This window comes from Phytophthora ramorum (assembly GCF_020800215.1).
Source record: "Phytophthora ramorum isolate Pr-102 chromosome Unknown Phyram_PR-102_s0001, whole genome shotgun sequence".
Taxonomy (NCBI): domain Eukaryota; phylum Oomycota; class Peronosporomycetes; order Peronosporales; family Peronosporaceae; genus Phytophthora; species Phytophthora ramorum.
In genome coordinates this window covers 4,312,732-4,329,228 of record NW_027150647.1, presented here as the reverse complement: position 1 = coordinate 4,329,228, position 16,497 = coordinate 4,312,732, and the positions used below count along the sequence as shown (strand labels likewise).

Sequence of the window (16,497 nt, the reverse complement as noted above, 5' to 3'; positions counted from 1 at the left end):
AAAATCATTTCCCAGTTCACGAAAGAGGTACAGGTCAGCACACGATAGAGTAGAGGATCGAGATTGTCGTGGCAATGAAGACGCAACGGATGGAGTGTGGGAGAGGCGTCGCGTATACTGGAGATCCCGCGCTCTACGTTGCTGGATTATTTGACATATGGAGATGATTTTTCTCTACAGATGTCGACCCCTCATTGAAGCGGTTGGTGCGTCCTGGTGATTGGACCGACAAACCTGTTAGCCCCCCCCCCCCCCCCCCCCCCCCCCCCCCATCGTCAGTCTCGTCAAAGAAAAATCTGCGTTAGGCGAGGGGATGTCCCGAGAGGACATTCTAGAGGAGTGTGTCCGTGTGATTCCAGAGATTGCAGACAAAAAGAGTGGCGCTAAGAAGTCGTGGCTAATCAGGTTTATTTGCCTATGTTGTGCGATATCCTAAGAAGTCAAAATAATTATGGAAATTAGGGCAGAGGTCAGCTTTTAGATTGTTGTCGTCTTGGCCGTGCGTGTGTACGTACAATTAACCAGACGGAGTGGCTAATTCAAAAGCGAGTGCCGTTCCCAGTTCTTCATTCGGTTGGGTTCTCTTTTCCTTTGTTGGCCGTGGTTATCACTCAATAACATATATTAAGTTCAGTATACTAATGCCAAGTTCTAACCAGTTGACAACTATTTTTACCAAGATTAGAAACCGGATATGCTTACCAAACGTTGATACTTACCCTTACTTACAACACTCTCACAAAAGAGACACTCAACCGATAATTACTTTGATCTCGCGAAAACGGTTTTGTAGGATCTCTTTGCATCCGACTTGTGTAGATGCAATTAGATTAACACCTGCATTATCATACATGGAGAGCAGTGAATACAAAAACCAAATGGCAGTTCTTTTGACCTATTTGAGCCAACCTTACGATACTCTTTTCACCTATAGCTGCGCTGATCACATATTGGCTTGACAATTTTACTAATTGGTCCCTTAAAAAATCCATTCCTAGAAAACTGTTGACGTTTTGGCAAACTGAGAACGGGGGCACAAAGTTAGCTCTTGCCTGACGATCTTACCTAAACGTATGTTATGATTGGTGATTCATACAAGTCACAGAAAAATGTTAAATCAATTTATTAACGCGATTTGCAGTGTCTAGTTATCGACGTGGCCTACGCAGCAGAGGGACTGGGATACTTAGTTTGCCTGCGTATTTGCACTACTGCTATCAGCTTAAGGTTTCTCACACCCATAAGCTCTCGTAGCTTGCAAAATTGTTCTTTCGGTAATGCTTTTATCTTTGGTATTACAGTACGTGATATCCATACGATCTCTTTCGTATGCTTCACGAGCATATAAGTACCTTGTCTCAATATATTCTGTCGACGAATGGCTAGCAGGATTCTTTACTATACCTATTGCTGCTGTATTGTCACACCAACAATAAATTGGCTGTTTTTGTTGCCACCCTAGTTCCTTAGAAGTACCCTTAACTGTAATGGGTCTGCTTAGACCCACTACTTAAGCTTACACGTGTGCGCACGTTTATGAGGAAGCGTAGGAGTAATTTACTTAAGTTCAGTATACTTGTATCCACAAGTATACTTAAACCTAGATAAATGAACCAAACGAAAGCTTTGGTGGTAAATGAGAACTGTATTGATTGTAAATGGGGTTTCCTCCTAAAACTGATATTTCTAATGAGAGGTTCTGCCATTGGATGGCTGGCAGAACCCCTATCTATTGAATGACTCTCATTGGTAGAAAGGTGTTACTTTCTACCAGTCATATGCCTTTTGCTATGAATGTGGACCACCCTGTGGTGGTCACCTGAATGTGTGCCTTAGTGCATGTTGCACTAAGGTAGGAGGTGAACCGAATGTGTAGCCCCGCTACACCATCCCCCCGTTAGGATTTGACGTGCCGGTCTCGACACGTCAATCCGTATTTTCTTCGGGAGAACACGTGCTCATTCCCAATGAGCACGCCAACGACGTCTTCGTCCAAGACGCCGGCCGCTTCGGCAACAGCAAGTGCTGTCGTCGCCTCCAAGGCGACGACGGCCGCTGCCTCAGCCACGACCGCTACTGACATCGCCTCGACGGCGATGTCGACAAGCGCGGCAACAGAGAGTCGCCTCTCTGTCGCTGGATACCACTCGAGATGGCATGAGAAACATGCCATCCGAAACAAGACAGGCAAGATCATTGCTGTCGAAACCGGAGTGGGCATCTACTCTCCGGGTGGAGAGGGAGTTCCCCTCGACTACGGGAGTGAAGTCGAGGAGGGGGAACTCGAAGGAGACAAGGACACCTTGTCTCCGGGCCACACTGACCCCAATGTGGGTCTGCGTCGTCCACGCGAGGACGACCCGAACGCTTCGAGCTCGAAGCGTTCGCGCAGCGGCAGTGGAACACCGCTCGCTGCCGCTGGAGCCTTAACGACTCCGCGGGATGGAGATGACTCTGCTCCATCCGCTGTTGTTGCGGCCTCGCACACTGAGCCAGTGCGCGAGCCGTGGATGCCGTCTCAGTCTGAGATCGGCAGCCGATTCGGTGCGACCGCGCCACCGAATCTGTACGCGCTGTATTCGTGCAACGCCATCGTTGACGATGACGTCGCGAAGCGAGTACACTTTGATCCGTTAACGAATCAAAGGCGCGACTACTACATCGGGCTCTTCCATGAGCTCCGATGGTTTGCGAGTAAGAAGACTTCTCGCAGAAGCAAAGTGCCCGAGTGGCAGGCACTTTGTCAAAGTTGGAGTGCCTTTGTTGAAAACTTCAACAAGAACCCCGCTGGCTATCGCGACCGGATTAGCCAGGCGCGGGAGCGCTACGAGAAGTTCTCGAAGCGTGGTAAACTTGAACGACTGCACCATGGTGCAGTCGGTATCGGACTTCCTTGCGCAGTGCCTTACGACACTGCTTGTGAGTACTGCTACCCCGGAGCAGTACGCATCACTGAGCGGGACGTCAACGGGTACACGTCCATGTGTGTACCTGACGACCTCAAGACCCTGCGCGCCAGTTTTCAGGCGCAGGCGTCTTCTAGTGCTGCGGATAATCGCAGCACTTATCCGAGTGCTGTAGGCGACTACAGCGCTCGCCCAAGTTTTACGCCCTTCGGCGGAGGTGGCGGTGGCGGCCTTCGTACGCCGTCACCATTTCCGGAATGTCCTCCATCAGGACATTCCGTGATTCCCACGTATCGTGTTGGGGAGGAAATCCTCTCCAACGAATACGAAAATGAACCGGACCTTGCGTCTGGTTCCGATGACCAACAATTCGCTGGACGATCCAGCGAGTTGCCCCGCGTGCGTCTCGCAACGGGGGTGGGGGGGGGGCGGGAAGACGCCCCGGGTTTGGTCAACCAAACTTTGAGTCTCGCTTGGAGGCTGTTGAGCGTCTCCAAGCGTCGCAGTTCGCTGCTCTGCGTCAGGAGCTGAGCTTGTTAAAGGCTCAGCTCGCGGTGGTTGCGCAGACGACCTCGAACGTAAAGGTCGAGGTCGGGACGAGACTCTCTGGCGTCTCGAAGCGCGTCGCCGCGCTCGAGAGCGCTTTGGCGAGTCACCAGACGTAGGTGACTCGTGCTGCACGTACGGCTTCAGTCGCCCAACGTAAAACGTTGGGTGCAAGCGCATGCTGGACGGTATGTCCAGTGTGTACGCGTTGCCATGCTTCGCCAACACGGTGAATGGCCCAATGAAGCGCGGAGCAAGCTTGCTTGCTCCGAAATCGGAAACTGCATGTTTAGCTAGGTTCTGAGTAGCTAACAGAACTAATGAACCAACTTTGAATTCATTTGTGTTTCCCCTGCCGATGTTATCGGCATTCAGCTTCTGTCGATCGACAGAAGCTGCTATTGCATCTTGGACAAACCGAATGACGGCTTGTCGACGCTGGACAAAGTCCATTGCATCCGAGCTGAACCCCTGGTTCAGTTCGTGCTCCTTGTTCGCAGCAGGCCCGGCCTGCGCGTGATGTCCGTTGTGGTTTAAAGTGTCTACGCCCGTCGTAGACACTGTGTTGTCGTCGCCATGACTGCGCGCAGTACGTGCGCGAGTCGTCACAGCTGATACATTGCTTGTATCAGCGTGCTTATCCGGTTGTTTTGAATTAACCGGATATCCTCCCCCACTTAAGGAAGGAGCTACCGCACCGAGTATGCTCGGTACGCGTGGGTGCCTCATGGCATTCACGTAGAACGGTGTGTGTCCTGCCGAGACATGCACCGAGTTGTTGATGGCGAACTCCGCCATCGGCAAGCAGTCGCTCCATTGATGGAACGAGTGCGCGTAGCTCTTCATGGTGTCAACCAGCACGCGGTTGACACGCTCTGTTTGTCCGTCGGTCTGCGGGTGATCCGCAGTCGACATGGACAACTGCGTCCCAAGAAGTGTAAACACTTCTTGCCAGAATCGCGCTGTAAAGCGCGGATCCCGATCCGACACGATGTCGAGTGGCATACCATGGTGTCTAAACACCATGTCGACAAACAGACATGCCGTCTGTTTGGCTGTCACCTCGGCTGGTACTGCAGCAAGATGCACCATCTTGCTGAAGCGGTCAACAAAGACCACAATACCAGTCCTCCGCTTGTTGTCTTGCGGAAGACCAAAAACAAAGTCCATTGAAATGGACTGCCAGCACTCCGACGGAGTCGGTAGTGATTGAAGCGGAGCCTGCGAGTTGGGCGCAGGCTTCACGCGCTGGCATACCTCGCAAGCACGAACGTACTTGCGTACCCACTTGTACTGGTGACTCCAATAGAAGTCACGCGTGAGAAGCAAATATGTCTTCTCACGGCCAGGATGTCCCGATGTCGGGGCATCGTGGTACTCGTACGTGATCTTGAGCTTCAGCTCATGATCATCCGGCACGACAATGCGATCTGCGTTGTCGTCAACTGCGCTGTAAAGCAGCAGACCATTGTGTACACGATAACGGTGTACACGGGCACGAAGGTGTTTGGCCAGCTTCTGACGAGACTTGTCAGAAGGTGTGGAGAAGTACTCCAACAACTGCTTCGCATCCGCATCATGTGCGTATGCGGCCTTCACTTCGTCCAGCAAGGACGACGAGGGTGTAGTCGTCCTGACGACGCCAACTGCGTTGGCGTCGGCCTCTTGCACCGCATAATCTGGTCGACGCGAAAGTGCGTCGGCCACGACATTCAACCTTCCAGGTTTGTACTCAACCTGGAAGTTGTATTCAGCAAAGAATGACAGCCACCGTGCCATTCTTTGTGATATGTGCGGCGACTTGATCGCCGTACGCAACGATGCGTGGTCGGTGTAGACCACGAATGGTCTACTCCCAAGTAGATACACTCGAAACTTTGCGAGTGCATACTTCATGGCAAGGAGTTCCTTGTCATGTACCGGGTAATTGCGCTCAGCTGGCTTCAGCTGACGCGATTGGTAGTAAACCACACGATCACGACCTTCGTGATCGAGTTTCATCAGTGCGCATCCGATCGCGAAATCGGATGCATCGCACACAACGTGGAATGGGCGATCTTGGTCAGCCACCGCCAAGATCGGCGCCTCAGTCAAGCCCTGCTTGACTGCTTCGAAGGACTGCTGACAATCAGCAGTCCATTCCCATGCAGCTTCTTTCTTCAAGAGCTGCGACAGCGGGCGAATCTTGCCCGCGTAGTTGCTCACGTACTTGCACAAGTACGTGGCGAGTCCAAGGAACTGCCGCAGTTCCTTTACATTTGAAGGCGTAGGCCATTCATTGATCACTCTGACCTTTCCTGGGTCAGGGCGTACGCCGTTCTTCCCCACGAGACACCCAAGTACGGGTATCTCGGTCGTCCCGAAGATACACTTCTTCAGGTTCGCATAGAGCTTGTGCTTTCGCATGAGCTCAAGCAACTTGCGGAGATGCTCTGTATGCATCTCCACATCCGATTTCCCATTCACAGCCCGGCTGTGAATGAACACGTCGTCGAAATAGCTCGGTGCGAAGTCGCGCACCGAGCGCAACAAGTGCGTGGCGCACCTGTTGAACGTCGCTGGGGCGTTCTTCAGCCCCTGCGGCATCACGAGCCACTCCCAGAGCATGCCGCTCGGAGTGCTTACCGCCGTGAGAGGGATATCACTCTCACGCATGAGGATCTGATAGAACCCGTCTCTCAGATCCAGAGTACTGAAGATAGTACTCGAGGTCATCGAATCGATGATCACATCTTTTCGAGGTATCGGCGTCTGTGCCGGTACCGTCGCATCGTTCAGCTTGTTGTACGCATGAACGATGCGCCACCCGCCCTGTGGTTTCTTCAGGCGCGCTGTGCGGGGACTTCGATTCCCGCACTTGTCCTGCATTGCGACGACTTTCAAAGAAGTCGTCGATTGCCTTGACTTGCTCACGCGGCAGTGGCCACTGTCGCGTGACGCAGTACTTCGTTCCCGGCACGAGATCAATCTCGTGCTGAACACCCTTATCCTGCGGTAACTCCGCAGGAATGTCGTCCGGGAGTACATCCTTGTACTCACGCAAGACCTTGTAAAAGGGGCTCGCCTTGAGCGAGTCCCAGCCTTGCTCGTCGAAGCGTTCCTTCTTCGACTTCGCGCTGAGGGCGTCCGCGCCCTCAGAGATGAGCTGATTCAGCTCTTCTGCTTCACACGTCATCCTCTCGACGTCCGAGAGGATGCAGATCTGCTCGATGCGTCCATCGTGCAGATCGCGAGCGAAACGCTTCCAGCTTGTGACTGGGAGCGACATCAACTCCGACGCTAACGTCGGAGGATTATTCAGCCTCATCTTCTTGTATTGGAGACCAATACTCGTACGCGTCAAGACATTCAATGTCTCGACGGTCGTCTCCAACTCCTGTGTCTGCCCGGCAGACACTGCTTGTAGCGTCTCGGTCCCTGACCGAGACTTGCGCAGCTTTTCTTGCTTGCACCGTTCACTTCTCGTGCGGAGCCCGGCTCCGCGAGTTTCTTCTTGTCCAGGCCCGGCCGTGGACAGTTGTTCCTTGTATTCGCCGGCGGGTTCTACCCGCGGGCGCACGCGTTCAAGCCCGGCTTGATCGCGCACCGCTTCGTCGTGCAGCCCGGCTGCACGCGAGCTCGCAAGCATTTCCGGTGCGGGACGTTTGCAACCGTCCGCACTGCTTGCAGCGTCGGCTCCCAGAGCCGACGCGTCTTCTTTACCTCTACGCCTAACGGCGGAGTGTCTTTCGACCAATTGTGTGTGTCGACACTACCGCGTCGCCCCGGACGCTTCGAGTCCCTCTCGAATCGGATTGAACCAGGCCCTGCTGATTCGGTTGACATCTTCTCCCAACGACTCTCGCAGTCGTTGGCGTTCGCTTGGGGTGACCGGAGACAGCCGCATTCCGCGCTGTCTCTAGTGGAGGGCCGCATGCACCACGCGGTGCATGTGCTGCGCCGACAGGGCCATCGCTCTCTGTCGCGCTGCTGCTGCTCCCGAAGCGCACGATCGTGCGCTTCGTCCAGTCGATCACCGGATCATGCCGTGCAAGCCACGGCATGCCCAACACCATATCGAACTTATCGTCCAGTTCCAGGACGATAAGCTCGTCGACGAACTCCTTCTCTTGATAAGAGAAGCGTACGCGTACGATACGCTTCTCGGTTCTAACAACGACACCCGTTGCTAGCCTCACTTCCAATAGACTTCGAGGTGTTTCCACCTCCTCGAAGTCAAGCGTTGGAAGGCTCTGCAGTCGAACAAAGTTGTTCGACGCACCACAGTCCACTAGAGCACGAAGAGACTTCTCTCTCTTCGAGCTTACCTTCAGGATGACAAGGTTCGGCTTGTCATCTTGTTTCTTGCAGTGAGATTGACTCTCACTGGGGGCAGCGACCTTCATTGCAGCGTGTCCGATGTCGACACGCTCGATCGCATCACCAGCAGGGCGCCCCGCGCCTGCTGGTCCCTTTAGTTTTTTGATTGCCCGTGGCGATACCCAGTATCGCCACGACGGCTCCTCGCCGCGTGCACAGGTGCTGTGCACTCGCGGGCGTAGTGACCGATGTTTCCGCAGCGGAAACAACGCACATTCGTTGATCCACGACGCTGCTGGGAACTAGCAGCGGTCGCACTCGAGAGGTCCATTGGTTCGGGACCTCCCGACGGCCTTGCCACCGGTCGTGGCATCAGCCGTGGGGCGTTCACATGCAGTTTAGCCTGCCGCAGGCTAAACTCTTCTTGCATTGCAAGCGCAATTGCAGCCTCGAGAGTATTTGGATACTCTCGGAAGAGATAGGTCTTCACAGGCCCATCTCTAAGGCCCTTCATGAACGTGACGACCTTTGTCGCCTCGTCAATCGGGTTGGTCACGATGTTCGAGACCAAGTACCGTGCCCTTTGGGCGTAAGCATGCACGTCATGCTTGCCCTGTTGCAGATCGAGGAACTCCGCCCTCGATCGGAACTCGTTTTGCGGGGGCTCAAACGCTAGTTTGAGCTCCTCCTTGAACTCTTCGTACGTGCTAAAGCACGTAGGATCTGTGAGTCGGCGTCCGTACGCCCAACTCCTCGCTCGTCCGCCAAGACATGACATGGCGAACGCAACCTTCGACAACGGGTCGACGATACGTCGAGCCGTAATGGCAGTGTCGACCTCGACAAGCCAACGGAGGAGAGGTTCGCCCTCTCTTCCAACGTAGCTGCTTACGTGGAGTTTTAATGACTCCACGCGCGGTGTGGCCGATGGCGACACCGAAGTTCGAGCAGCGGTTTCACGCTGTTCCTTCACGATGAAACCCAGAGCAACACCGTGTTGCTCCGTCGGTGATAGCGTTCGCAACATCGTTGCTACCGCCGCTTCCCCAATGACTGTTGACAGTCGTTGGAGGGCCTCCCACTCTGGTTCCGACAGGTGGGGGCAGTCTGCACGCGCAACATGCGTTGCAGACGTGTTTGGGCTACCCACGGACATGTTACTGTCCGAGGGCAGGTTCTCAGCCCCGCGTTCGTATTCCATACGAACGTGTTAGTCGGTCGTTGGACGGACTACAAAGTGCTACCAGGTGTAATGGGTCTAAGCAGACCCATTACATTAACCATTTGCTTTCCTTTACGCCTTCACTTACGGCAACTAGTTCAGCCTGAGCTACGTACAAACTGATCATATATTGTCTGCAACTCTTCCAAGAGACACATGCATCAGCGATTATTGACACGTAACCAGTAATCGATTTTCGGTCCTCATTAGCATTTGCAAAGCTCGCACCTGTGTATAATTCGTAAACTACCTCATTATTAGTTCCTTCATAATACGAATTATTATATTTTATTAAATCATACAGCGACGTTCCTTTCTGATCCTTTCCGGTGGCTGTCATCATCCTACTTTCTTCTGCTGCCGTGAGCGCCCGCTCACATCCGGCTGTTACCGTGTGCGGTACAGACCTCAATGCGTAACAATGTCAAGCAAGTCAAGAATGTACTTATGTTACGATAGACTGAGTTGTTTACGTGCTCTATCTCTTCTGATCTCCATTTTCAACATATGATGGACCTCACCAAGGTCCTTCAATTTGAAGCGTTTTGACTATTTTGCCTTAATTTCATTTACCGCTGAAAGCCTCGAGCAAGTACTGGTCAAGACGTCCAAATAGACACATATCAAGACGATGTCAGTTACTCCACAAACCTCCAATTTTCCTTCTACAAGCAGTTTTACTTTTGCACCGAGAAAAACCTTATGAATCTACAAAGATATGCAGCACTGTAGCGGGGCTACACATTCGGTTCACCTCCTACCTTAGTGCAACATGCACTAAGGGATACATTCATCTTGACCACTCCACAAGGTGGTCCACATTCATAGCCCAAAGCATATGACTGGTAGAAAGTAACATCTTTCTACCAATGAGAGTCATTCAATAGATAGGGGTTCTGCCAGCCATCCAATGGCAGAACCTCTCATTAGAAATATCAGTTTTAGGAGGAAACCCCATTTACAATCAATACAGTTCTCATTTGGCACCAAAGCTATCGTTCGGTTCCTTTATCTAGGTTTAAGTATACTTGCGGATACAAGTATACTGAACCTAAGTAAATTACTCCTACGCTTCCTCATACACGTGCGCACACGTGTAAGCTTAAGTAGTGGGTCTAAGCAGACCCATTACAAGCACCCTCTACCAAATTTGGGGCGCCTGCCTCAGTCCATTTTGGCTCTTAAGTAGCTTACAGACTTGCCATTATGGTGTTGCCTAAAATCCTAGGGGTGGAACCGGAGCGATTTTTTTGGGGTCAAATTCGGTCAAGGTCAAATTGGGTCAACATCTTTTCTTGGGTCAACTGGCGGGTCAAATTTGAGATTGGTCAAATTGGATCAAATTTTATCATGATAATATGGGTGGATAGATCATGTTTATAATATATGTTAGAAAATAGCGTGGCCAAAACTCTTTCTAGAACACGCGCAAAACATTTCATTCCGCTGTCACAACATCGCAAAAATGTTGGTCGGTTCCGATTATTTGCTATCACCGCCTTCGAGAAAGACCACACGAAGCTACAAGCAATGCGACAGTTGATGAGAAAGGACACAGGACGTTACGAGCAATATCACAATCAGCGTAGTAGCGAGCGAAGTGACAGTAACGACAGCTTGTAACTACCTCCAAGGAGGAGGGAGCACCTCATACTAGCTCGAGCGCGAATAAACTCACTTTCGAATCACCTTCGTACTTCGCAGACACCAAGTTCAGGGCCTCCAATCCGCTAATCTTCAACTACAATGGCCAGCGACCTACCTCTGGCCGATTGCCACTCCGACCAATTCAGTTACGACGGATCTGATTGTAGTGATGCCTCGGATGAGACGATCATCCTTCAGTTGACACCAGACGAAACGATGCGCTCCACGGGGGGAGAAGAGAATGGAGATCACCATCGTCTGAGAGGAGGAGAGCTTCAACCTCCAGACGTGAACAAGTCCATCGCCTATCAAGGGTATTCCTATGCCTGGTACTACACGGGCGCTTCCTCCACGAACTATCGGTGCAGTGTCTACCGGCGGACGGATTGCAAGGCCAAGCTTTTTGTGAACGATGCTGGGACCAAGGTGTCTGGCGCGCATGAACCAGATTGTGCTTCTGATGTCCGCCGTCCGATAAGTTCAAGGTCGACTGTCGTCAACTGGAAGGAACAAATGATGTTGGCGACTGATGAAATTGGATTGGCTGACGTGACGCTCACGCCTCAGGAAGTTTGGCACATTATTCGCGACAAGTTCTACAACAATGACAATTTGATCGTTCAGGGTGAATTCACGAAGCAAATTTTGGGTCGGCTTTTTCGCACGCGAACAACCCATTTTGGACGTGAAATATACGGCCGTATCGAGAGCGAACCACTTTGCGGCGTTCAAAACAATCCAAGTTTGAAATTCTTTCAGTTCCACTTCACATACTACGAAGATGAGGTTTTGCATCGAGTTATCGGGTGGGCGCATCCTCAGCTTGTCGATCGAATGCGACAGCAGGAAATCTCCCCTTTTTTTCGATGCCACCTACAAATATGTGCCGGTGCAGTTCTACCAGCTTGTGGGTATCATGATGTATGACATCATTTCCGACCTGTACTTGCCCGTGTTTTACGTGCTGACGACGGGCAAGACTACTGACATCTACGAACATTTGCTACACTTCGTGTTCATTGCAACCAAGAGAAAACGCAAGCCAGCTCACGTTGTCTGTGATTTTGAGTATGCAATGATCAAGGCTGTCAAGATTCAGTTTCCTGAAATCCGCATCATTGGCTGCCTTTTTCATTTCAAACAAGCAATTCGCCGAAAAATGCTGAAACGTCACATTGCGGAAGAAGAAGTTAACCTGGTAATGCGGGAGGGATGCTTCGACAGATTGACAGTGATCCGGCGTTCCGATACCACTGGTCAAGGGAAACGTGATGTCCGAGCTCGATTAAAGCGAGACTGCCTGGTAGCTGGCATTTCCTATTCTAAGGAGAGCTGGAAGCGATTTTGGAAATATTTCGAGAGGAAGTGGATCAAGAAGTTCAAGCCGGAATGGTGAAATGTGTCCGGTCTCCGTCAAGATTTAGTGAACCGGACGAACAACCCCCTCGAGCGCTACAACAGATCGCTTAACGAGGCATTTTCCGTCGCACACCCAAATGTCACTCGGTTTATTGGTGGCATTGAAGAGCAAAGTAGCGAAAATGTCAGACTTTTAGCGGACATTTCAAACCGCCGCGCTCGCGCACCAAATCACGCTTCTGCTCACACTCCGTCTCATCTCGAACCCGGCTTGGACTCAGATTCGGATGCAGAGGGTTTTGAAGATTCAGAAGTCGACAACATCTCCTGCACCTCGTCGATAGCGTCCGTCTCCCCGGAGTACTAGCTAAAATACACTAACATCCGTAAATCCATAAATATACTTGAAAAATGTATGAATAGCTAACTTCATACTAAAAGTCAATATCGCACTGCTGCACGGATCAACCGGCAGCCGCATGCTACCTAACCACACACAGTCTGCCAACATTTCGCCGGTTTGCCTGCATGCCCACTTCACAAAGCGGAGGTACTATCACACTAATTTTGTATGCCAAAATAACGTCGACATTATTTTTAAACCTGTTTCTAACCTCTATAAAGTGATAATTTATCTCATATCATATATATTATTGCAGTTATATGAGGAACTATTTTTAGAGCCTTTGTATGGGTCAAATTTAGGGTCAACTTTTACTAAATAAGACTAAGTTTTAGGCTTAAAAGAGTTGACCCAATATGACCTTGACCGAATTTGACCCCAAAAAATGGATATCGTGGAACCATATATATTTCCTCTAATAGTTCCCATTCGGAAACGCTGTTGATACGTTCGTTTGATGTATGTGGAAATCCTGTAATTGCGAGCACTTATCTCAATTACTCATATCGGGCTACAGGTGAGAATATCTCTCCGTAGTCAACACCAAGTCGCTGGGTATTCCCCATAACCACTAGTCGCGCCTTAACCGTTCTATAAAACCATCTGCATGATATGTTACATCCAAAAACCAGTGATAGCCTAATGCCTTGTAGATCAACCATTTTCCAAGTCTTATTTTTAATAGCGCCTGATACCCAACACCTAATGCACCGAACCATGCTCGGTATGGCCCTGCTATGTAGTACTGTCATTAGTGGTTTTGGAAGTGGGATACAAGCTCTGCTAACTTTGATCCCTAATAGTAGTAAACACACACAGCCATCCACACTCCACATACAAATCATCTGTGTGCCATACAGATAAGATCCGTGGACGTGGACGGTCCAGGTGGGAAGACGCGGACCATTCATCCCAGGGCTCGGCCAGTTCACAGGTTCCTCACTTCCCAATCGGCGCCTTCCACGACGAACAGCGACCAGCGCCGCGTGCCACGGTGGACACAGTGTCGGCTTCACGGCGCCTGTTGAAGTGTTTGGGCAAAATGATTGTTGCGTGGCTTGTGCAAGGCGTGTTGAAGGACTCGCTCTGTACCGCCTTAGTTGATGGCTGCGTGCCAATCGCTACAAATCCACTGCATTTCTAGCGACGAAGGGCAGTGTGTTGTAAGTTTAAGAAAATATGTAATTGCTACCATCGCACATTTTTTGTTGTTAGTCCTCAACAGCTTCAGCGTCAATATAGGCGCGCTCCACGTTGCGTCGTTTGCGCTGCCTGTACTTCTTGTTCTCACCTGATGGCAGGTTTGTGGTGCACTGCTACGTTGGCTACCTTGACGTCAGGAACAGCACGTGCCCATTTACCCGCTGGTCATCGAGAATAGCTCGCATCTGGTATGCCAGCCTACCCCGTTGAATGACACCTGTCATTCCTCCTCGCCAACATCATCACCTTTGGTAACTGCCTCAATGAGACGGGCCATGGTGATGCGTGTTAAAGTGAATAAACCTCTTTTGCTTTCTCAATTGACTTTATTAAGAGTTTACCGCTATCCTATTGCTACCTTACAGACGTGCTCAGTCCGAAGCAAAAGCGGAAGTGAGGACAACCGTCCTCGCTTCCTGACCTGCTTCCATTCCTCTTCGCACAGATATTTGTCTCGATCAAAGAGGAGGCAGGAGCCAATCTCCTGTTGGCTCCTTTACCAATCATATGATCGCAGTACTGTAGACTACACTCGACACTTGACTTATAGTATAATAACCAATATTCTCTATTTAATATGTCTCGCGCGGTGCGTCAAAACCCATCCCCGGGATCGTCTGTTCGGTAGCCTTTCCGAACAGACGGCCCCCACGGTGCTAGAGTTCACTCCTGAACTCCATGCACGGCGTCTGGGCTCAACAATGCGTGCATTAGGTACCGCGTCGAGTAGTCGCTTGATAGCGTCGCTGGCTGTTGAGGTGGAATTGCGTGGAATAAGCACCCATGTCCTCAGGTAACGGGCTGCCGCCTCATCTAGGCGGCCCCACCCTCGCTTCTTTAGATGCTGTTTGCACCATTAAAAAAGCGAATATCGCGCCGGATGGGGCCTCGTTAGTAGCTGCTGGGTCTTCGCGGGCTGCCATCTTTGTACGTTGATCAATAATGAGCTCTAGAAATAGAGGGCAGAACGAATTCTGTTGGTTTCGTGTATCTATTTATGATATAACAGCCTCAATCACGATAAAAATGAACAAACTGCGATGCAGTACATGTTACTGTATTTAGAGACGGTTGTACAAATTATTTTCAATCAGTGCTCAGTGCATGTCCACTAACGAGTGGCCTACTCGTACAGTGGTCGTTCTCGACTGTCGGTGCTTCTATGTGGTACCTGGAGAGACTGTGCCTCATCGTGAGCGCAAGAGCAAGAGATTCGCTGGCAAGACAATGTTTCTGGCTGCAATAGCGCGGCCACGGTGAGTACTGCACTGATTACTGTCAATTGTTATGCCCTCTAATACACACGGGATTTTCTGTTTTGTTGTGTCGTCCAAATTATAAACAAACCTGAAAAACCATTTTTATGTGTGTGGATCGATCATAACTGCAATCAAACCCGGAGGAAGTTTTAATTACTGGTGATAACTTTATGTAAATGTTTGTTAGATTGGAAGGTTTAGGTTTTTGTCCTTATTTATTAATTAATTTTTGGTTTACTAGTGTTGACTATAGTTATTGTGGACACCCAATAGAGCTGTAGCTACCTTTGTGTCCATTCATTTACCAATGTCGATTCCTGCCTTGCTAACGCTCTAATATTATCACTTCGTCCTCTTACCTTCAACACAGCGAACCGTAAGCATTTTTTACCAATTAAAATTGTCTAATTGAGCTGCGGGTTTTAAAATGTCACCAAACAATGTTAGTGACCTTTTTTAAATTAAAACTAAATGTTATAAATGTAACCCTTGGTGAAACAAAAGTTTCGCCAAACTAAACAAAACAACAAAATTGGCTTAATTCGTTCATGGCGGGCAAGCGGCGTCTCAGTGAGGAGGAAGAGGATGCGGCCGCGTCGACGGCGCTGACGCCCGCTGGGGAGACACAGCTGGCCAAGCGCTCGCGTGTGACGGAAATCGTGGCGGTGGACCCGGTGGTGGTGGCGCCCAAGCGCGTGGGCGATCGGACGTCGGGGCTTATGGCTCCCACCATGCTGCTCTCGGGTCACAGCGCCGCCGTGTACTCTTTAAAGTTCAGTCCGTCGGGACAGCACCTGGCGTCGTCCTCGTTTGATCGCAGCATTCTCCTTTGGGACGTGTACGGGGAGTGCCGCAACTACAACGTGCTGAGGGGCCACAAGAACGCGGTGCTGGAGGTGCAGTGGACCTATGACAGCGCGCAGGTGGTGTCTGCCTCGGCCGATAAGATGCTGGGCCTATGGGATGTCCAGAGCGGCGGCCGAGTCAAGAAATTCGCAGGCCACACGTCGGTGGTCAACAGCTGCTGTCCCGTGACGAGCGGCCCCACGCTCATTGTGAGCGGCAGTGACGACTGTACCACCAAACTCTGGGACGTGCGCCACAAGCGCGCCGTCAAGTCTTTCGAGAACAACTTCCAGGTCACGGCCGTGTGTTTCTCCGGAGACAACTCGCACGTGATTGCCGGTGGGCTGGATGGCGATATTAAGATGTGGGACCTCCGCAAGGACCAAGTGAGCTCGGTGCTGCAGGGCCACGCGGACATTGTGACGGGTGTGAGTCTCAGTCCCGATGGCAACTACTTGCTGTCCAATGCCATGGACTCGACGGTGAGGAAGTGGGATGTCCGGCCGTTCGTCAAAGGAGACAGGCTCAAGACGACGTTCATGGGCGCCAAGCACAACTTCGACCGCACGCTGATCCGTTGCGGCTGGTCGTCCGACATGCGCTTCGTAGCGAGCGGCTCAGCAGACCGCTACGTGTACGTCTGGGACGCCGAGACGGGGAACCTGCGCTACCATCTGCCAGGACACACAGGAAGCGTGAACGAGGCGGCCTTCCACCCTACAGAACCCATTGTGGGCTCATGCAGCAGTGACAAGAACATTTACCTAGGAGAGCTGGCGGAAATGTAGAAACTGAAGGTTGTCCGCA

General features: G+C 51.1%; 1 protein-coding gene across 1 annotated transcript; it reads left to right on the top strand.

The window, feature by feature from the left end:
- Positions 1-15,392: 15,392 nt before the first annotated feature.
- On the top strand, positions 15,393-16,478 carry KRP23_1084 (U5 small nuclear ribonucleoprotein 40 kDa protein; the record flags this gene model as incomplete). Its single annotated transcript, XM_067881134.1, has 1 exon — positions 15,393-16,478. One exon carries the CDS (start codon positions 15,393-15,395, stop codon positions 16,476-16,478), a length of 1,086 nt encoding a protein of 361 aa, XP_067751652.1.
- Between the last annotated feature and the right edge of the window lie 19 nt (positions 16,479-16,497).